Below are 24,384 nucleotides of genomic sequence, written 5' to 3' on the forward strand. Positions count from 1 at the left end.
AATAGTAGCTTCTGGAGTTGAAAAACTCACTTAAAGCTTTCAATTATATTTTGAAATTCCTTATCAATAGACTGGATCAAGCAGAAGAAAAAATTTTAAAGCTTGAAGGCTGGTCTTGTGAACTAACCCAATCTGATAAAAATAAAGAAAAAAATTATTTTAAATGAGCTGATTTTGAGACATATAAGACTATATAAAGCAACAAAACCTATGAACTATTGGCATTCCTGAGAGAGTAGGAGAAAAAGCAAACAAACTGGAAAATATATTTGAGGGAATAATTCAAGAAAACTTTCCTAATCTTGCTAGAGAGGTAGAAATCCAGAGAACACCTGTGAGATACCATAAAAATGAACATCACTGGCTGGGCATGGTGGCTTAGGTCTGTAATCCCAGCCTTTGGGAGGTTGAGGCAGGTGGATCATGAGGTCAGTAGTTCAAGACCAGCCTGGCCAAGATGGTGAAACCCCGTCTCTACTAAAAAATACAAAAAATTAGCCAGACAAGGTGGCAGGCACCTGTAATTTCAGCTACTCGGGAGGCTGAGGCAGGAGAATCCATTGAACTTGGAGGGCAGAGGTTGCAGTGAGCCGAGATCTCACCACTGCACTTCAGCCTGGGTGACAGTGAGACTCTGTCTCAAAACAAAACAAAACAAAACAACAACAACAAAAAAATCACCAAGGTATATAGTCACCAGACTGTTCAAGGGCAACATTACAGAAAAAAAAAATCTTAAAGGCAGCCAGAGAAAAATGCAGATCACATACAAAGGGAACCTCATCAGGATAATAACAGATTTCTCAGCAGAGGGTTGCAAGCTAGGAGAGACTGGGGGCCTATTTTCAGCGTTCTTAAAAGAAATTCCAACCAATAATTTCACATACTGCCAAACTATGGTTCATAAGTGCAGGACAAATAAAATCTTTTCCAGGTAATCAAGTGCTAAAGGAATTTGTTACCACTAGACCATCCTTATAAGAGATCTTTACACGGGAGTTCTAAACATGGAAACAAAAGAACCATACCTGCTTCCACATAAACACACTTAAGCACATAGCCTGCACACCCTACAAAGCAAAAACACAATAGAAACAACAAAGCAAACAGCTAACAACTAAACAAGGGATCAAAACCTCACATATAAAAATTAACCTTGAACATAAATGGTCTAAATGCCTGATATGGTTTGGCTCTGTGTCCTCACCCAAATCTCATGTTGAATTTTAATTCTTAATGTTTGGGGAGGACCTGATGGGAGGTGATTGGATCATAGGGGCAGATTTCTCCCATGCTGTTTTTGTGATAATGAGTGAGTTCTCAGGAGATCTGATGGTTTAAAAGTGGTAGCATTTCCCCTGTCATTCCCTCTCTCTCTCCTACTCTGCCATGGTGAGATGTGCTTGCTTCCCATTTGCCTTCCACCATGATTGTAAGTTTCCTGAGACCTCCTAGCTATGTTTCCTCTTAAGCCTGCAGAAATGAGTCAAAGGTCTTTTCTTCATAAATTACCAAGTCTCAGGTAGTTCTTTATAACAGTATGAGAATGAGCTAATACAAAAATTGGGACTGGGAGAGTAGAACACTGTTTAAAAAGATACCTGAAAATGTGGGAGTGATTTTGAACTGAGTAATGGGCAGAGGTTGGAACAGTTTGCAGGGCTCAGAAGACAGAAAGATATGGGAATGTTTGGAACTTCCTAGAGCCTTGTTGAATAGTTGTGACCAAAATGCTGATAGTGACATAGACAATGACTCCAGACTGAGGTGGTCTCAGATGGAGTGAGGAACTTATTGGGAGCTGGGGTAAAGGTCACTCTTGCTATGCTTTAGCAGAAAGACTGGTGGCATTTTGCTCCTGACCTAAAGATCTGTGAAGCTTTGAACTTCAGAGAGATGATTTGGAGTATATGGTGGAAGAAATTTCTAAGCAGCAAAGCATTCAAGATGTATGTGACCTGGCTGTTTCTAAACATGTATGCTTATATGCATGAAAAAAAGAGATTATCTGAACCTGGAACTTACATTTAAAAGTGAAGCACAGCAAAAAAAAAAAAAAAAAAAAAAAATTTTTGCAGCCTGGCCATGTGGTAGAAAAGAAAAAAAAAAAAATTTCCTGGGGAGAAATTCAGGCCTGTTGCAGAAATTTGCATTATTAAAGAGGAGTCAAATGTTAACAGTCCAGACAATGGGGAAAATGTCTCAGGGCATCAGAGACCTTCACAGCAGCCTCTCCCATCACAGGCACAGAGTCCTAGGAGGGATTAATGGTTTTGTGGGCCAGGCCTAGGGCTTAGCTACTCTGTGCAGCCTTGGGACATGGTGCCCTGCATTCCAGCTGCTCCAGCTCCAGCTGTTGCTAAAAGGGGCCAAGGTACAGCTTGGGCCAGGGCTTCAGAGGATGCAAACCCAAAGCCCTGGTGGCTTCCACATGGTATTAGGCCTGTGAGTATGTGGAAGGCAAGAGTTGAGGTTTGGAAACCTCCATCTAGATTTCAGAGGATGTATGGAAATGCCTGGATATCCAGGCAGAAATCTGCTTCAGGGGCGGAGACCTCATGGAGAACTTCTACTAGGGCAGTGTGAAGGGGAAATGTGGGGTTGGAGCCCCTGCACAGAGGTCCCACTGGGGTACTGCCTAGTGGAGCTGTGAGAAGAGGACCACCATCAACCATATTTTAGAATGGTAGATCCATCAACAGCTTGCATTGTGTGCCTGGAATAGCTACAGGCATTCAATGCCAGCCTGTAAAAGCAGCTGTGGGGGCTGTACCCTGCAGAGCCACAGAGTGGGGATGCTGAAGGCCTTGGGAGCCCACCCATTGCATCAGTTTACCCTGGATGTGAGACATGGAGACAAAAGAGATTATTTTGGAGCTTTAATATTTAATGACTTCCCTGCTGGGTTTTGGACGTGCATGGGGCCTGTATCTCCTTTGTTTTGGCCAGTTACTCCCATTTAAAATGGGAGCATTTACCCAATGCCCATATCCCTATTGTATCTTGGAAGTAACTAACTTGTTTTGATATTACAAGATCATAGGTGGAAGGGAGTTGCCTCGTCTCAGATGAGACTTTGGTCTTGGGCTTTTGGGTTAATGATGGAATGAGTTAAGACTTTGGGGGACCATTGGGAAGGCATGATTGTGTTTTGAAAAGTGGGAAGGACATAAGATTTGGAAGGGGCCAGGGCGGAATGATATGGTTTGGCTCTGTGTCCCCATCCCATCTCATGTTGAATTGTAATTCCCAATGTTGAGGGAGGAACCTGGTAGGAGGAGATTGGATCATGGGGTCAAATTTCCCCCATGCTGTTGTCATGATAGTGAGTGTGTTCTCCCAAGATATGATGATTTAAAAGTGTGTGGCACTCCCCCAACCTACCTCTCCTGCTCTGCCATGGTAAGATGTGCTTGCTTCCACTTCACCTTCTGCCTTGATTGTAAGTTTCTTGAGGTTGCCTAGCTATGCTTCCTGTTAAGCTTGCAGAACTGCGAGTCATTTAAATGTCATTTCTTCATAAATTACCCAGTCTCAGGTAGTACTTTATAGCAGCACGAGAATGGACTAATACAACGTCCCACTTAAAAGTCACAGAGTGGCTCCAGGCACAGTGGCTCACACCTGTAATTCCAGCACTTTGGGAGGCTGAGGTGGGTGGATCACCTGAGATCAGGAGTTTGAGACCAGCCTGACCAACAAGGTAAAACCCCATCTCTACTAAAAATACAAAAATCAGCCAGGCCTGGTGGCAGGCACCTGTAGTCCCAGCTACTCGAGAGGCTGAGACAGGAGAATTGCTTGAACCCAGGAGGTGGAGGTTGCAGTGAGCTGAGATCACGCCACTGCATTCCAGCCTGGGCAACAGAGCAAGATGCCATCTAAAAAAAAAAATCACAGAGTGGCAAACGAGTTAGGAAAACTGGACTCATTCATCTTCTGTATTCAAGAAACCCATCTTACATGTAATGACAACCATAGGCTCAAAGTAAAGGGTTGGAGAAAGATGTAGCATGCAAACAGAAAACTAAAAAGAGCAGGGGTTGCTATTCTTAGATCAGATAAAACAGACTTTAACAGCAGTAAAAAAGGAAAAAGAAGGGCATTGCCTAATGAATTCATTCAATTCAATAAGAAGATTTAACTATCCTAAATATATATGCCCTCAACATTGGCCCTCAACATTGGCCTCAACATATGCCCAGATTCATAAAACAAGGACTTCTAAGGACCTAGAAAGCCACACAACAATAGTGGGGGACTGACAGCATTAGATCATCAAGGCAGAAAACTAACATATTCTGGACTTAAACTCAATGCTTGTCCAATTGGATCTAATAAACATCTACAGAATAATTCATCAACCACAGAACATAAATTCTTCTCATCTGTACACAGAACATACACAGAACATATACTCCAGGATTCACCACATCCTTGGCCATAAACCAAGACTCAATACATTTAAAAAAATCAAAATCATGCCAGTCATACTGTCAGGTCACAGTGGAATACAAAGAGAAGCCAACGTCAAGAAGATCTGCACAAACCACACAATTACATGGAAATTAAAAAGTTTGCTCTGGAGAACTTTGAGTAAACAATAAAATCAAAGCAGAAATAAAAAATTAAAATAAATGAAAACAGAGATAACAACTTACCAAAATCTCTGGGATGTAGCAAAAACAATATTAAGAGGAGAGTTTATAGCTCTAAATGCCTACATCAACAAGTTAGAAAGATCTCACATTAATGATCTAACATCACACCTAGAGGAACTTAAGAAAAAAAAAAAAAAAAAAAAAACAAGAAAAAACTATCCCCAAAGCTAGCAGAAGACAAGGAAGAACTAAAGAGCAGAACTGAATGAAATTGAGACCCAAAAATCAACAAAACCAAAAGTTGTTTTTTTAAAGGATAAACAAGATTGATAGACAGCTAGCTAGACGAACAAAGAAAAAAGAGAAGATCCAAATAAACACAAACAGAAATGACAAACATGACATTATAATGGATCCCATAGAAATACAAAAGATCCTTAGATAACTATTGTGAACACTTCTACACACACAAACTACACTATCTAGAGGAAATGATTAAATTCCTGAAAACGCACAATGTCCCAAGTTTAAATCAGGAAAAAACTGAAGCACTGAACAGACCAATATTGGGTTCCAAATGGAATTAGTAATAAAAAACTTACCAACCAAAAGGAAAGCCCTCGCCAGAGAGATTCACAGCTAAATTCTACCAGATGCACAAAATAGAGCTGGTACCAATTCTACTGAAACTATTTCAAAAAATCGAGAAGGAAAGACTTCTCCCTAACTCGTTCCCTGAAGCCAGCATCACCCTGATACCAAACCCTGTAAGAGATACAGTGAAAAAGGAAAACTATAAGACAATATCCCTGATGAACACAGACACAAACATTCTCAACAAAACACTACCAAACCAAATCAAACATAACCACGATCAAGTTGGCCTCATTCCTGGTATGGAAGGTTAGCTCAATATATGCAAATCAATAAATATGATTTACCACATGAAAAGAATTAAAACCATATGATCATCTCAATAGACACAGAAACAGTTTTTGATAAAATGCAATGCCACTTCTTGATAAAAACCCTCAAGAAACTAGGCAACAAAGAAACATACCTAAAAACAATAAGAGACCACAATGACAAACCCACAACCAACATCAGACTGAATGGGCAAAAGCTGGAAGAATTTTCCTTGAGATCTGGAACAAGTTAAGGATGCTCACTCTCACCACTCCTATTAACACTGGAAGTGCTAGCCAGAGCGGTCAGGCAAGAGAAAGAAACAAAAGGCATTTAAACACGAAAAAAAGAAGTCAAACTATCTCTCTTGCATAATACATGATTCTATACCTAGAAAATTGTAAAGACTCCACCAAAAGGCTCCTAAAACTGATAAATGTCTTCAGTAAAGTTTCTGGACACAAAATAAACCTGCAAAAATTAGTATCATTTCCATACAACTATAGCATTCAAGGTGAGAGCCAAATCAAGAAAGTAATCCCATTTACAATAGACACACATATACACACACACACACACAGAATACCTAGGAATACATCTAACTAAGCAGATGAAAGATTTCTACAAGGATAACTATAAAACATTGCTAACAGAAATCACAGATGACACTAACAAATGTAAAAACATTCCATGTTCATGTATTAGAAGAATCAATATTGTTAAAATGGCCATACTGTCCAAAGCAATCTACAGATTCAATGTTATTCCTATCAAACTACCAATGACATTTTTTCCAGAACCAGAAAAAGCTATTCTAAAATTTATATAAAGTCAAAAGAGCCCAAATAACTACAGCAGTCCTAAACAAAAAGAAAAGTCAGAGGCATCACATTACCCAATCCCAGACTATACTATAAGGCTACAGTAACCAAAACAGCATGGTGCTGGCACAAGAGCAGACACACAGACCAATGGAACAGAATATAGGACCCAGAAATACAGGTGTACACCTACAGCCATCTGATCTTTGACAATGTTGACAAAAATAAGCAATGCAGAAAGAATTCCTTATTCAATAAATGGTACTGGGATACCTACCTAGTCACATGCAGAATAATGAAATTGGACCCCTACATTTCACCATATACAAAAATTACCTCAAGGTAGATTAAAGATTTAAATATAACACCTCAAACTACAGGAATCTAAAAGGAAATCTAGGAAATATAATTCTGGATATCAGCCTTGGGAAATAATTTATGACTAAGTCCTCAAAAGCAATTGAAAAAAAAAACAAAAATTGACAAGTGAGACCTAATTCAACCAAAGAGTTTCTGTACAGCAAAATAAACTATCAATGGAGTAAACAGACAACCAACAGAATAGGAGAACATATTCACAATCTATGCCTCCAACAAATGTCTAATATCCAGAATCTATAAGGAACTTACACAGTCGAACAAGCAAAAAATCTCATCAAAAAAATGGGCAAAAGACTTGAATAGACACTTCTCAAAAGCAGACATACAAGCAGCCAACAAACATTTAAAAATGCTCCATATCACTAATCATTAAGATATGCAAATCAAGACTACAATGACATACCATCTTACACCAATCAGAATGACTATTATTAAAAATTCATGCCAGGCATGGTGGCTCACACCTGTAATTCCAGCACTTTGGGAGGGTCACTTGAGCCCAAAAGTTTGAGACCTGACTGGGCAACATAGTGAGACCTCATCTCTACAAAAAATAAATAAATAAAAAGTTTGCCAGGTGTGGTGGTGCATACCTGTAGTCTCAGCTACTCAGGATGCTGAGGTAGAAAGATCACTTGAGCCCAGGAGATTGAGGCTGCAGTGAGCCACAATCGTGCCACTGCACTCCAGTCTGGGTCACAGAATGAGACTCTGTCTCAAAAAAGAAAACCTAAAAAACACAAAACCTAATAAATGCTGGTGAGGCTGTGGAGAAAAGGGAATACTAATATACTGTTAATGTGAATGTAAATTAGTTCTGCCACCATAGAAACTGGTTTGAAGACTTCTTAAAGAACTTAAAACAGAACTACCATTAGACCCAGCAATCCCATTACTGGATACATAGCCAAAATAAAATAAACTGTTCTATCAAAAAGACACAGGCACTCACATGTTCATCACAGCACTACTCACAATAGTAAAGATATGGAATTAACCGAGGTGCCCATTAATAGTGGATTGGACAAAGAAAATATGGTATATATACACCATGGAATAGTATGCAGCCATGAAAAGAACGAAGTCATGTCCTTTGCAGCAACATGGATGTAGCTGTAGGCCAAGATGCTAAGCAAATTAACATAGGAACAAAAAACCAAAAACTGCATGTTCTCACTTATAAGTGGGAGCTAGTCATTGGGTACTCATGAGCATAAAAATGGCAACAATGGAAACTGAGGACTACTAGAGGAGGAAGGAAGAAGAAGAAAGGGTTGAAAAACTATTGAGTACTATGCTCGGTACCTCAGTACCGAGCTGATGGGATCATTTGTACCTCAAACATTAGTGTCACACAATATACCCAGGTAACAAATGTGCACATGTACCCACTGAAGCTAAATAAAAGCTGAGAAAATAAATAGAGCTGCAACAGCTGGGAAAAAATGGTCTAATATGCTCTTTTCCAGAGTGTAACACATACTCATTTATGCTATACAAGCAGTTTTTAGGTGGTACATTGAATATATATTTAAATAGTTAAGAGTTTATTTTAATGTCTTTTAGAAAAATTATAACTGGCATATCAAATCCGTGATTTCAGAGATATTATTGCTCAGGAAGAGGCTAAATACAACAAAAATATTATTAGACTAATGAGTTCAGTAGTGAGTCTGCTTCCTGATAATCCCTACTAACTCTGCTTAATATCTTTCCACAGCACTTATCATTATTTGACATGTACATTTGTTGCTCCTTCTCCCACAGTGTAAGATCTATGAGGGCAGGAATTTTGTCCATTTTGTTTGCTGCTATATGCCCAGAACTTAGAATAGTATCTGGTAACTAGAAAGGGCTCAATATACAGTTACTGAAAGAAAGGAATGGGGTACAAGTTAGAAAATGATTGAGGGGGAAGAGGGGGGAAGGAAAGAGGAAGGAAGGAGGGAGGGAGGGAGTAGAGTTAAGCAAATAAATAATATAAAAGGTATGAAAATGTAGCAATAGCTGTGAAGCCCATAGAATATGGTTTGGAAAGCATAGGAGTAACAGGCTAAAGTAACAAGCAGTTTGGTTACAGAAGATAAAGAATTATAGATGCTTGAATAATATGCTAAAGGCCGGGTGCAGTTGCTCATGCCTGTAATCCCAGCACTTTGGAAGGCCAAGGTGGGCAGATCACCTGAGGTCAAGAATTCAAAACCAGCCTGGCCAACATGGTGAAACCCTGTCTCTACTAAAATACAAAAATTAGCCGGGCGTGATGGCGGGTGCCTGTAATACCGGCTACTCGGGAGGCTGTAGCAGGAAAATCACTGGAAGCTGTGAGGCAGAATTGTAGTGAGCTCAGGTTGTGCCATTGCACTCCAGCCTGGGTGACAGAGTGAGACAGTGTCTCAAATAAATAAATAAAGCCCTAGAATATTAAAAGATAACATAAAATTCTCTAGGTTATGTTGCTGATCCCCAGGAATATTCTGAAGGTTCTATCCAGAACTCTGCCATTTCCATTCTTTGATAAAATTTAACAATCTTTTAAAGTCATTGGGAAAACACTCAAGATTAAAGACCTTAATGGAATCTAAGTGTCAGCGTTAGAGGCTCTGCTACTTTCTAAGGCAAGCATGCCAAGGAGAAAACAATGGCTGCACCAGGGTCAGGATACTTTCAGGTCTTTCTTCTGGCTCCAACATTGACTAGATGTGTGATTTTGTGAGAAATTGTATTTTCTAAAATTGAGGAGGCTCCTTAAGACTTGTGAGTGGAAACAGAAATAGAAAGAGGTGGTAATTGAGGTGTGGGACTCAAAAACAATTTTAATCTGCTGCGATTGTGGTTTCATTCAGTTAATAGAGAGTTACTGAGCACCTCCTTAAGCCAGGCACTGCTGTCAACCTAATCACTGCCCTTAACTTAGGAAAACAAATCTTTAATCAAGAAATTATAAAATTCTATAAGTGATCTAATTACATGAATTACTGTAAAGTACCCAGCATGTTACCTGGGTGCTTAATTTTGGTCCAGCAGGTTTGCAAAAACAAAGGAGATGACAGTTGTATATGTTTTAAACTTGACAAGCATTGGTCTCAGTATAGCATTTCCCAAAGGAAAATCCACATAACGTCACTGGAACACAAGCTGTTTATAGTTGGTGCACTGAAAAAAGCATTTTTAGCTTTAACAATTATGTAATATTTTTATTATGTTTTTTAAAAGTTATATCTACATGTAAAAGCCATGATTTCCAGACAGTGTTGTGCAGGATGTGGCTAAGTGAAAAAATGCAAGGGAGTAGGACTGTCTTGCATAACCGTGGCTCGCTTGATCTCCCTCACTCCGCTATGTTTTCATTCAAACTATCTGTCACTATCTGACATTAATTTTTTAAATGTGCGCTATATTATTGATAGTTTTAGACATTCTCATAAAAATATGGGAAAAGGGAATTACTAATATAACTCTTCATCAAATGGATTCCTACCCCAGTTACAGTAATCTTGCTTTAATCAATCACTTGCAGAAGCTAGTAAGCAATGTACCTGACCAATCTGCAGAGTCAGTTTTTGAGCTGAAAGGAACGTTAATGCTCTGGTTTTACAGATAAGTAGACTGATGCCCAGGAAGGGCTATGGTCACACAGAAAATGGGCAGCAAACTCCGACACATGCTACTTAATGACAGGTCAGTGCATTGCCCATAACCTCTACTTATAGGCAATATAGATTAATGGAGTTTTCTTCTCTTAACAGTTTCAATGTGCTGGAAACCTGTAAAGTTAACGGAATGGTATTGGTTGCTTCATTCAGACACTCACATGTGCAGAGTCACTGCCAATAATCAAGACAGAAAAAACAAAACAAAGCAAAGATGAATACGAAATTACAATTTTCTGACACACAGTTTTATAGTATAAATATTACACAGTATACTATTGATGAAAACACCAGAATTACCTCCAAGGACCATGCCAGCCTGACAGCACTTTCTAAGGCGACATGCTGGGCAGTTTTTTCTGCGGATTTTATCAACGATGCAGTCATTTCTTCCAGCACATAAGTAGTTATGCTGCCCTAAAAAAAAAAAAATGAGTCAAAATTATTTACAATATCTAAGATTCACTGGAAATTCTATGCAGTGGCAACTGAAATAGAGACTAGATACACATCAGCAAGTGCATGACTCAGCCAGCCTCCTGCCTGGCACAGCTGAATGTTGGTGAAGCTATAAAACTGCTCAGTACTTTACCTGTGCCTTTAGGAGCCTAAATGAGGTGAGCGTAGCTGAAGAATCAATCCTAGGGCTCCTTTAAAAATCTTTTGCAAAAGATTTCTGTTTATCTTCTTAATGGTGTCAGTATCAGATTGCCTTTAGATGTCATTTCAAGATTAGCTACACGTTGTTGATAAGCATTAGTTGTATGAGGTGGTCAAACTCTAGTAAAACCTTTCTTTCTGACATCGATGCCTTTAAGAAAACAGATACAGACTAAAGAATTGAAGAGGCCTCTGGAATAGACTTTTTTAAAAAATCTAAATTCTTAGTTCTATTGGAAAAGTCCCAGAGTTGGTTCTCTCTTTAAGGAATCAATGGAAGAGCATGTAAAAAAAGAGCACTTATTGTACTGAATTTAATACTTGCTTTATTTTGACTACACATTAGAAAATACCTTGAACAGAAATAATGATAAAGGAAGAACTTAAAACAGACAGAAGTACTCAATAAAGAAGAGAAAAATTATAGAAGTACAGATGATACACATCACACATCACCCTGGGGTCACTTTGTGTAGAGGAAACTATGGATGCCTTTAAAAAGGTCTGGCACATGAATTTAATATTCAACAATGATTTTTAAACCACAAATATGCTAATAAGGCATGGAACAATCTAATTTATTTAGATTTAACAAAAATAAAAAAATTCAGCTTAAACATGTAAACATTAATTTACTTTTTCTGACACTCTTTTTTTCCCCAAAAAATTCTTTAAAATAGACTGTGAGTCTTTTAGTATCATCAGCCTACTTCAGCCTACTTATACTTCTGAACATGCCAAACAATTTTAAAAGATCATGGAATTTTCCTGTAGTATTTACATTAGTTAAGATTAAAATCAGAGTCTTCTGGCCAAAGTTTGCAGTAAAGGAACTCAGAGGTACCTACAACACGTACTTAATCAAGCAGGGGAAGGATAAGCCTAAATGGCAAAGGGCAAAAACACCAAAAGGCCTATCTATGTGACAGCTGATATCAAGAAGGTTCCTGACCTCGGGCATTTCTGGAAAAGCACAAATATTTTCATAAAGATATATGCCTCTATAAACTTATGTTCATGTACACTCACACAGTAGTGTTCGTCTCTTGTTTAGAGTCCCAGGAATTAAGCTTTCACCTAATAAAGGGTAACTGTGAAGCCTCATATCTATGCTGACTTTTGTGCACATAATGCCGATCCTACAGGAGGTTAGCAGAGTGTACTGCATGCTACTTTCTGATTTGACTCTAATTTTTTTTTTAAACCACAAGTTATATATTTAGGCTATAGGAGTGACTGTGAGAGCAAGGGGTGTGTAAGTCAGTCTATCAATCAATCATCTATTTAGACCCTATATTGGTATCTCATAAGAAGAGAGAACAGAAAATAGCAAGATTTTCTATTCTTTTTTTTCAGACGGAGTTTCGCTCTTATTGCCCAGCCTGGAGTGCAATGGCACAATCTTGGCTCACCACAACCTCCCCTTCCTGGGTTCAAGGAATTCTCCTGCCTCAGCCTCCTGAGTAGCTGGGATTACAGGCATGCACCACCATGCCTGGGTAATTTTGTATTTTTAGTAGAGATGGGGTTTCACCATATTGGTCAGGCTGGTCTCAAACTTCCAACCTCAGGTGATCTGCCTGCCTCAGCCTCCCAAAGTGGTGGGATTACAGGCAAGAGCCACCGTGTCCGGCAAGGTTCTCTATTCTTTAGAGAAAACAGACTTCAAGAAATAGAGCACACAGATGTAATTGTTGTTTGAAGGGAGGCTGTCCTACTCTCTGCTTCCAGGTCATAAATACCCAGGAAAAAGGTCTGATCTAAACACCAGAAGCTGGCATGCTGCTCATCTGTCTCATTTATATTTCTAAAATGGCCTACAATATCACCTCCTTATTCAGTAGTATCTCATAGAGAGTCCTCTTTACCAACCGTTTTTGCTTTCGTCCTTCAAACAGTTCCTCCCTATCTGCTTTCAAGTCTTGTCCCATCGATTTCCTCCTTGTTCTCCTAAAATCTTTAGTCTCTCCTGTCCAGTGATGTCCTGCTCTCTCATTATTTTTCCATCCAAAAAAGTTCCAGCACCAAAAAAAGGAACCCTAGCTCACTCTAGATTCTCCCGGAATCCATTCCCCTTTTTTTTGGTCATCAAAGTTGTTGAAAACATCATCTACATTTGCTGTTTCTACCTAACTTTCTTTATTCCTATGTGGTAATTTGACTTGTGTAGTCACTATTCTTATAAAATCGCTTAACATCATCAAAGATTTTTTCATTTCTAAATGCTGTGAATGCTTTCCTGATCTTCTGAATCATTTGCTTCAGGTGATTTCTTTCCCCGCCTGTCCCACTGATTCATATTTTGGGGCCTCTCTTTTCTGACTCTTCACCTGTCTTTCCAGCAGTTCCTTTTAAATTCCCTTTGTCAACTCCTCTTACTTTGCTTAGTCCTTATATGTTGTGTGCCACTGCACACACTTTGTGGGGAATCTCATTATCTTCTGATGGTCCCAAAATCTCCATATGAGCTCTGACCTTCCAGTCATCTTTCTAGGTACCTCAAACTCAATATCTAAAAAATACAACTTAGTGGTTATCTCTTCAAGTTATATCATGAATTGTATTATTAGAGAAATTCTGTAAGAACATAAGGAAATTCAAAACAGAAAATAACCTACAATTTGATAATCATGCATCTCTTCTCATTTTTGCTTCCTTCTTGCTACGGTTTGAATGTTTGTGTCCCCTTCAAACTTCATATTGAAACTTAATCCCCAATGCAACAATATTAAGAGGTGGGGTCTCTGCCTTCATGGATGGAATCAGTACCCTTTCAAAAGGGCTTGAGGGAGTGAATTTGGTCCTTTTTGTCCTTAATGCCATGTGAGGATGCAGCAAGGGGCACCATTTTGGAAGAAGAGTGCAAGCTCTTACCAGATGTGGAATCTGTGCCACCTTGATCTTGGACTTCTCAGCCTTTAGAACTGTCAGAAAATATTTCTGAATATTTCTGTATTTATAAATTACCCAGTCTAAGGTATTTTTTTATTGCAGTGGAACAGACTAAAATATTTCCAAACTGTCTATACAAATCTAAATGGTTCTTAATATTTATTTGTTAATATTTAAGTGCATGTATTTATACTTTTATGAAACTCTCATTCATTCAACAAGTATTGAGTATCTACTATATCCCAACACTGTTTACTGACTAATCCACGTTTTTCCCCCACTAAATTAAAATGCCATCTTAATTGCTGACGCTACATTGTAGTACCAAAGAGCAAAGTTAGAGGCCAAACTGCTTGTTCAAAGCTCAGATCTGCAACTTACTATCCACAAATAATACAAGAACAACAGAAAATTATTAAGCACTTACTGTGTGCCAGGCACTGTTATGAGCTATTGACATATATTAACTCATTTAATCATCAAAGCAAACTTTGGAGGTATTATTCTCATTTTATAGAGAGTTAACTGAGGCATCTAGAAGTTAAATAACATGCTCAAGGCCACACAGTTAAACATTTTAGGTTAATGATCTTGAGAGGTAGTATAGAAAGTTAAGCATATGGACTTTGGAGCAGTACTGTTTAAGTGTGAATGTCAATCTCATCACCTAGTAGCTGGATGACATTTGGCAATTAAAATGAAGATAACATTAGTACCTTGGATTGGATCTAAGGAATACACAAGCCCATGTAAGAGCTTAGAATAGTCTGGCACATAGCAAGTACTTAACAAATGTCTACTATAATTATGATTATCACACATCTAAATCTCAAATATAGTTAGGTTTTTCTAGATGTGGTCCAAGAAGTCTATATCTAGTCAATTTATTCAGTTTAAAGGCAACTTAAATATATTCTGAAACATGCATAAAATTGGGAAATAAGCCCCCAGTATACTCTTCCTAAAGATGTCATCCAGTCAACAACAGATAAGTTATAGCAAACAATGTATGAGGTAGGAAGTCTGGTATGAAGAGACTGATGATAAGTACCAAATAAATTTAAACATAAGTATAAATTTAAATATGAATATAAATAAGGAAATTATAGTTAACAAACAGAATGCAATTCTTATAAGTTTGGAAGAAAGAATGACTTAGAGGTTCAATATTTAAAGTTTGAGTGGGAAGGAAAATATTTAATAATTAAGGACACTGGCATGAAGTCACGACCTTGAGGGGTTGGCACAACTCATATCATTGTAGACTGCCTGTGACAGACTGGAACAGTTTAAAGAAATCTGGAAGCTCAGTTCACTCTAACTTTTCATCATCTTTAACACTAAGTGATGAGCCATCAAAACTGCAAAGTAGATGCATTATCGTGCAAACAAAATATAGGGGGTATAGTTATAGGTTTATCTTCTCAAGCAATTTTTTTGGCTTAAAGAAATGTTGTAGCTAGCCAGTTCCAACTAGAGCTGACTAAGATAATTTGGCACGGGGCCCAGGCATTGCCTCTGAACCATAATGCATGGCCAGGACTCAGAGCCACCAAAAATGCAATGAATGCAGAGGAAGCCACTCACTACATGTGTCACTCCATCAGGTACCCGGCTGTATATGCAGGTGAAGAAAAGTCAGGCACAAATGCATTAGCCCTGTCACAACATTTTCCTGGAAATCTAGAAAAAGACGAAAATCTAACATAACATCAGTTGCTACCATTTTCTTCAGACAATAGTCCTCAGTTTATATCCTGGTTTTGAGAAACACATCCATGTCTAGATCTACTCACTCACTCATCATGAACCATAAGTTGATGGTTCAAATTGCATATTGTTTCTTCTCCTCGGTCCAACATAACATTGTCACTATACAACAAGTGTAAAACAAGTCACTATATTAAAAGACTCGGAGCATTCCATTTGTTAACCATCTTTGCTATTTACCTACATTGTTACCACCAGGAGTATAAGACATTTAGGAACACTTAAAAGCTATAAGCCACCACAAACAGGTTACATGGCATAATGATAAATAGGGGAGTTCACTCCAGTAGGAGCCACTATCTAGCTCTCTCCCTTAATATATGCATCATCTGGCCCTGTTGAAACCTGGGGAACTTAATAGAGCACTACACTTCTTTCTCCTTGCAAAACTGATCTGTTTTAGGGTGGAGAAAGCAGGGGGTGAGTTCAAACTGTTATGTCTTTTCTTTCTAATCACATACTCTTTCCCATATTCTTTATGCTCCAGAGTACTAACATCCTTGGATTACGCCCAAAATCTCTCATGCCTCTATGACTTTCCTCCCTTCCTTCCAATTTATCAACTTAACAAAATCTCACTCATCTTTCAAGCCTTGGCTTAACTGCTCCCCTCAACTGGTCTTACCTGACTGTTCTCATAAAGGCTTTAGACATTTCTTCTGTGTACCAACTGCACAGAACATATTCTTATTATATACTGTGTGCCTATTGCTACTAGGTTCTATAAGAGTAGGAAATAATTAGTTTGATACTTTTAACTCTTGTGTCAAATACAGTTTGATAAATATTTGTTAGATAAGTGTATATCCAATTATACCTATGGTTTCACTTATATTTGTAAATATAGTTATATTCAACAGTATAAGACATATTTTACTTGTCATATATAGTAAATAGTCACTTGCTTCTGATTTTTTACCCCCTTTTAACTTTTTTCTTACAGAATGCCTTTTATTCAGCAATTTCTTGCCTTTTTATAGTAATAGACCATAATTAAATGTGAAGTCTAACAAGACTATTTTTAACATCTAATTTCCAAGTGTTACTATTTTTTGAGACGGAGTCTCACTCTGTCGCCCAGGCTAGAGCGTGGTGGGCTGATCTTGGCTCACTGCAAGCCCCGCCTCCCGGATTCATGCCATTCTCCTTCCTCAGCCTCCCGAGTAGCTAGGACTGCAGGCCCCACCACCACACCTGGCTAATTTTTTGTATTTTTAGTAGAGACGGGGTTTCACCGTGTTAACCAGGATGGTGTCGATCTCCTGACCTTGTGATCCGCCCACCTCAGCCTCTCAAAGTGCTGGGATTATAGGCATGAGCCACCGCGCCCAGCCCCAAGTGTTACTCTTATTAAAAAATATTCTGTGAAAATAAAAGCACTATCAAGATGTGATTAGATCATTTTATTTGCCTAGTGACTTACAAAAATTTTAGATAGATGACAAATAAAATTCCATTTTAAAGGAAATAAAATATCTTTATCATAAGAAAGGGACTTACCTGTAAAAGAAGAACTTTATATTGTTTGTGTTGCTTCTCAATATGAGCACAGGTGAACATATTTCACTTACGTCTGAGAGAGTTCACAATTTTTCACGGCATTTTTGAAAAGGAGGGGAAAATCCATAGTAAAATGGCAGGAAACAATATATGTTCAGTAGTTTAAGGAATGAAATAGTGAAAGTCAATATGGTGTGACCCGCCAGTCATGGGCTTGAAGCAACATGAGCTGGTCCATATGAGGGCAATCATTCTACCACAAACACAGAAATACTGGAGAAATTGTGATAGAAGCATGTTGCTTAATTACAGTCTGGAAAAAAAGGTACGTAAATCTCCATAAGCCAGAAAAGAAAAAAGAAATGAAAGCCAGAGGAACAAACTTAACTGGACTCTGTGGTGATCCAAAAAAGTTTCAGATACAGATATAAGAAATGCCTGAAAGATAAGAAATGGAGTTTAAAGCCCGTGACAGGATGGGATATATTACTTCAGTCCCAATGGAAGAGAGTGGCAGGGCTGAACTACATGCATAAAAATGTAGAACCTTAAAAGCCTGCCTTAGCAATGAAAACAGGGCTAGAAAACACTATACAGAAAACGCCAGGAAGCCAGGAATCGGTCCAAAAGTCAGAGTGAGAACAAAAATCATTTATGACTAAAAACAACATAAACAAAATAAAATATTGGCCTTTAATGGGAGGTGAATTTTCACTATTACATGGTATAGGAACCCGGGCCAAGGAACAAAGACTGGTACAGGACCAGTGAAATTGCCAGCGTCCTTGGAGAGGCAAATGAAAAGCTTATCTGTAGGGACATGCAAAAAATAGAAGATTTGTACAAGAATATTTATAGCAGCAGTGTTCATAATAGCTTCAATCTGAAAACAACCCAAATGATCACCTATAGCAGAATGTGTAAACAAGTGGTTTTATTTATTCAATGCATTATTACACAGCAACGAGAATAAATGTCTAGCTCCATGCAAAATGTGGATGAACTCCGTAAGTATAATGTTGTGTAAAATAAGCAGACACAGAAAAATACTATATGATTCTGTTAATATAAAGTTCTAAAATAGTTCAAACCAATCTATCATATTAGAAATTGGGATGGCGGTTACTTTTGGGGAATGATTGAAAGGGGCAAAATGGAGCTTCTGGGAACCTAATGATCTTTAAATTTTGGGGTCTGAGTGATAACAACATGGTTTCATTTACCTACTGATGAGCTCTACATCTTTAATTTGAGTGCTTTTCTGAAAATATTTATCAATAAAGGTTTCTTTCTTTTAAAAACTAGCTCCAGCTAAGAGGACAACCTAGAGAGTATTGTGATCCAACAGAGTCTGTGTAGCGTCAGTCAGCAGAAATCTAGAAGCACAGGGTCACGGTCATGTCCAGAGAGAAGAGAGGTGTCTACTGCATTACAGGATTGCAGGATTACAGTTAGAGCCTCTCAGTAAGGTGTCTCCACGAATCTCACCAAAGTATCCCACTAGAGGAAGAGTAGCCTGTAATCTCGCACCAAACACAGATAACCCCAGTGACAGTAAAATTCCTGCTTGTTCTGTAAAATTATGCACTCTGTCTAACTTCTCTTCCCACACCCTGGCCCTGGAAGGGTCAAAATCAGCTGCCAGTGGGTGAGTGTGGGCAGCATAAACAGAAAAGAAGCAGATCTTATTTGTTCTTCCCTGTAGGCTTCAAGTTCAAAGCAGTGAGTGCTGAATTGGGGCAAAGAAGAAATCTAAATTTAGAAGAGGATTTGTAAATTTGGCATAATGCTTCCCTGGGCATTTTGATTACTGATATGGTTTGGCTTTCTGTCCCCACCCAAACCTCATCTTGAATTGTAATCCCATAATCACCCCATGTTGTGGGAGGAACTCAGTGGGAGGTAATTGAATCATGGGAGTGGTTTCCCCCCATGCTCTTCTTGTGATCATCATGAGCAGCGTGATCAATCAGTGAATTCTCATGAGAACTGATGGTGTTATAAGAGTCTAGCATTTCCCCTACTGGCACTCATTCTCTCTCCTGCTGCCTTGTAAAGAAGGACATGTTCGCCTCCCCTTCCACCATGATTGTAAGTTTCCTGAGGCCTTCCCAGTCATGTGGAACTGTGAGTCAATTAAACCTCTTTCTTTTATACGTTACCCAGTCTTAGGTATTTCTTCACAGCAGCATGAGAACAGACTAATACAATCAGTGGAATGAGATGGTTCTTCTGATTAAAATCTATAGGACTGGCCTAAGATTTTATACAGGAGATGGAAGAGCGAGTCTACAAAGCAGGTTTTGTTGTTAGAGGTAATAATGCTGATACTAGTATTTTGAATCCACACACACACACACACACACACACTCTACATATAGATAAAACAATTAGCAATGATTTTGATTTTGCTAGAAATACAAATGTAAACCAGTAATCCTCAAGTAGAGGCAATTTTGCTCCCTTCCCCACCAGGACATTTCCCAATATCTGGAGACAATTTTGGTTTATACAACTAGAGGGTAGGTATTATTGCAGAGAGACCAAAAATGCTGCTAAACATCCCATAATGCACAGGACATCCCCCCTGCAACAATTATGTGGCCCAATAGGTCAACAGTGTGAGGTTGAGAAATCATGGTATAAATTCATGATCCCCTTACTTTTTCAAAAAGAGATATTTTCTAGGTCTGTTCACTGAAAATGCCCAGAAGTAAAGACAACTCCAGCAGGAATTCAGATTTTCACATCTAACATAATTTTCATCTAAAAGGAATCAGAGCTCCTTGGGGAAATGACTGATCCAGGACTAGGGCAGGAAATCTGCAAGTTGAGCCTGGGATGCTTTGCTGTGACAGATGATTTGCTTTTACTGAGGGCTAATAAAATTGTCTCTCGTTGACCACTGATAAGTCACACCAACCAAAATTAAAACCATTTGAACATCAAAAAGAACTAGTTCAAGTGATTAAAACACACTGAATATATATTTTAAAAAACATGAGTACATAATAATATGTAAGAAGAGAAAGAATGAAAGAAACAAGAGGAACTCACTGGAAACCACTGGAGATTACTAGGGCACAAACTCACAACTTTGAAATTTGAAAATTAAAAGTAAATAATAAGTATGTTTGGCTTTCCATTATTAAATGTATTTTAAGATTACCAAATTGCCTCTTGGAAGAGAGAGAGAACTATTAAAAATATTTAGAGCTGATAAAACAGAAGGGATAATAGAAATAGAGAATCTTCCTTTTGTAATTTCTAATGAAATGGCCACCACTTGTCAAGTCTGAAAAGACAATTAAAATACTCCCGCATTTTCCAACTATGTATCTGTGTGAGGCCACATTTTCTTCCCATGCTTCCACCAAAACAACATATTGGAACAGATTGACTGTAGATCCAGATATGAGAATCCAGCTGTTTTCTATTAAGATAGACATTAAAATGACTTATAAAAATGTAAAACAATGTCATTCTTGTCATTACATTTTTTGGTTTGAATAATTAGTGTCTAATGGGTTGGCTTTTTAAAAAAATGAGCTAATAAAAAGTTTTAAAACATTATGAGTTTTAATTTCTAACAGTAAATACTGAGAGAGATAATTCATGTATACAAAATTTCTTTGGGCTTGTAGCAATTTTTACGCACATAAGGGGGTCATGACATCAGTGTCTGAGAACTGTTGGCCTGTGCAGGATTCTTGTCAAAATGTTTAACTGGCATATAATTATGTGGAGGAAAAAATCAGACAAAGCCAGATTATGGAACTTTCTACAAAACAGCTGGCCTAGACTCCTGAAAAAAAAATGCTAATGTCCTGAAAGACAAACAAAGGTGGGAGATCTTTTTAGATTAAAGAAAACTAAATAGAGTTGTCAACCAAGTAAAATACACAATTCCTGACTGGATCCTGAATGAAAAAAAAATTCTATACAAAACATTTTGGGAAAAACTGAAGAAATTTTAATACTGGCTGAATATTAGAATTGTTTTATCAATGTTAAAATTTTGGTGTGATAATATTGTGGTTATAATGGAAGACATTCTTGTCCTTAGGACATGAATTTTGAAGTCTTAAGAGGTGAAATGTCATGATGTCTGCAACTTACTTTCAAATTGTTGATTACAGATACTCGCTGTACTATTCCTTAAAGTTTTTTTGTATGTTTTCTAGCATCCAGCATATTCTGAAGATGCATGCAGAATGAGACAAAGGTTCAGACCAGTTTTTCACAGTAGTAATCAGGGGATGGTCATGTAAAGTGGAATGAAGAGTGACTATCTAGCAGAGTGTGAAAGACAGCTGGACAATAACAAACCAGTAAGTTTTAAAATATCTTCATGAAGATCCAAGGATTTTTGATAAAAGTGAAAGAAAAAGGTGTGGGTGGAGGGAGAGAAGGAAAATCTTATTGAGCATATTAGAGACCAAAATACTAAGCATTTTACTGGTTTATTTCAAGTAACCTTGTAACAAAGTAGATACATAAACATGTAATTTTCCCTAGAACATCAGTCCCCAGCCTTTTTTGCATCAGGGACAGGTTTCATGAAAGATGAATTTTCCACTGACTGGGGGCAGTGGAGGAGGGGTGGTTGGGGGAAGCAGTGATTTCAGGATGAAAGTGTTCCACTTCAGATTATCAGGCATTAGTTAAATTCTCATAAGGAGCACAACCTAGATCCCTGGCATGCGCAGTTTGCAATATGGCCTGCGCTGCTATGAGAATCGAATGCTGCCACTGGTCTGATGAGAGGTGCAGCTCAGGCAGTAATGCTCACTCACCTGCTGCTCACCGCCTGCTGTGTGGCCTGATTCACAGCAGGAGGTGAGTAGCAGGTGAGTAAAATGGCAGGAGAAATAATAATGTATGTTCAATAGTTCAAGGAATGAAACAATGAAAGTCAGTCTGGTATGGCCCACAAGTCATAGGCTTGTTCTAGGTTGGAGATCCCTGCCGTAGAAGAAATAATAAAGTGCATGGAAATTCCCAAGGATACAGCAGATCTAAATAGTCTTTGGACTAGAATCTAAGACGACACAGAATATGCTGGCTAGAGAACAGACCACTGGGCACTGAACACCAGGTGTGAGCATCTGAGACCTTAAGGGCGATCCTGGGGAGGGATACAGCACACTGGTGGGCAGCAGGGCGGAGAATAGCAGCTCCTGTCTCTTACCCCAGCATGTTACTAAACTTCACCCTGAACTACAGGACACTACAGGAATCCCAAATTAGTCCAACCATCAGACAAACAAGTACTTTGGTATTGACTGGGCATATTCCTGACCTCTTACATATATAAGAATATATGTTATCTTCACCCAAGAATAGCAACTCTACCTGATGGAATTTTTGCCAATCCAAGCATTTAGTACTCAAGGAGGAAATCTAATGTCAACGCAATTTTTATGTCTTAGTAGTTAACCAGTTTTATTAATCCTACTTAAATGCATATAGGGTGTTTTTTCTTCATATGAAAAATTACCAATATATGCAAAGTTTTAGCTTTTTAAAATTATATTTACCTGGGATGCAGTGAGTCTTTTTGATCTAAAAAGTAAAATTTTTGTTTAACTGCTAAACTTACTTCTGTTATCTGTGTTCTACCACCTATTATTAAAAATATAACCTTGAACAGATCACTTAACTTCTTGGTGCTACATTATCCTCATCTATAAAATAACAGTTTAAAAGTTGCTTTGAGGGTAAATAATGTATATAAAATCTATAGCACCATGACAGACACAGAATAAATGCTTAATAAATAGTAATTATGACAGTTCAATAAACAAATATTTCTTGAATATCTACCATGTGCCAACATTGCGCTGATGACACAATGTAGGAATGATCTCGTAAAAAAGACACATAAGAAAGAGTAATTTTCTATAATCAATTAATATTTTTGCTTGCCGTGTTTTTTAGTTTCTTTTTCAGAATCACTGGATATTTATGGGTTGCATAAGTGCTCTCTATTCATCATATCTGTTGTCCAACAGCATAGTGATAAGGCCTTTCCTAGACTTTCATTCAAATTCAGTTCTGTCACTCTCTGCAGCATGATAAAATTATTTAATCAAACTCTTAGTTTTCCCACATATATTATAGAAATAAATATTTTATAATGTTGTTATATGGATTAAGTGAACTAAATTAGATGAAATGTTATCACAATGACTGGTACATAATAAAAACAATAAATCATAGCATGTAATTTTCACCAGTTTACCAATTTCCCTTCATTCTGAAGTAACTCCTTAAATGTGAATTCTACATAATTGGTGTTATTTCCTGCTCTTTATGACCACCAATATGGATTTTAACTGTTATTGCATTTTGGATCATACTGCAGTAGTTTCTTATCTCATCCAGCTATGCTTCTCTCTAATCCGGTTGTTTCCTTATGACACTCAGTCTTGTTTCACAGATACTGTTGTGTTTGTAATAATTCAAAGCAGATTATTATCCAAATTTTTCTTTTCTTTTTTTTAAGCAAATAAATTTTAGGCATATTTTCCCTAAGATTGAATCTGCCTATTACTGATATTAAATGTTAGTGGTGTTAAATGAGACAACTTGACAACACTCTAGTGGGGGAACGTGTTAAGTGAGACACTGGCAGTCACCAAAGTTTGTTATGTTTCAGGATACTCATGGAAGCTGGAAGCTGGAATGGGTTGGAGGAGTGGGGAGTGTTGGGAAAAGGAATTAGAGAGGAAAGAAGAAATTGCTAAGATGCTAAGAGATGACGGATTGTTTGAGGATGTGAGTAAGGCTAGAGCTGGCTAAGCCAGGGAGAAGAGTAGTAGACAGTACAATCAGAGTGCAACAGAGTGCAGATGCTGTAGGGTCTTGAAGGCCACTGTAAGAACTTTGATTTTTCTCTAAAATATGTGGTACCACTGGAGACATTGGAGCAGAGGGCTAACATGATCTGACTTATATTTTAACAGTATCACAATGGCTCCTAAGTTGAGGGCAGACTCTCAACCTCTGGAATCTAGGAGGGTAAGGATAGAAATGAGACTGTCAACAGACCACTGCAATACATCCAAAGGGGAATAAGAGTGGCTTGAACCAAAGTGGTCAGTGGAGGTAGGGAAAAGAGGTCAGATTCTGGATATCTTCTGAAGGCAGAGCCAAGTGGTTTATAGAGTCCTGTTTGGTAGCATATTCATTTTTTTT

General features: G+C 38.0%; 1 protein-coding gene across 6 annotated transcripts in view; it reads right to left on the minus strand.

Annotated features, from left to right (window-relative positions):
* The window catches only part of PGR (progesterone receptor), a 109,821-nt gene that overhangs the window by 45,639 nt on the left and 39,798 nt on the right, over positions 1-24,384 (minus strand). For 5 of the 6 annotated variants that reach the window (XR_001006517.1, XR_001006515.1, XM_011984376.1 and 2 more), the window contains exon 3: positions 10,663-10,779. The exons of the other annotated variant lie outside the window; for it this stretch is intronic. Coding sequence is in view for 3 of the 5 variants with exons in the window: in XM_011984376.1 (XP_011839766.1) it covers positions 10,663-10,779 (117 nt within the window). In the remaining 2 variants the exon portion in view is untranslated. The remainder of the gene's footprint in view (positions 1-10,662; positions 10,780-24,384) is intronic. 6 annotated transcript variants of the gene reach the window in all.

The sequence above is a fragment of the Mandrillus leucophaeus genome, unplaced genomic scaffold (genome assembly GCF_000951045.1).
Source record: "Mandrillus leucophaeus isolate KB7577 unplaced genomic scaffold, Mleu.le_1.0 Scaffold267, whole genome shotgun sequence".
In the NCBI taxonomy this organism is placed as follows: Eukaryota; Metazoa; Chordata; class Mammalia; order Primates; family Cercopithecidae; genus Mandrillus; species Mandrillus leucophaeus.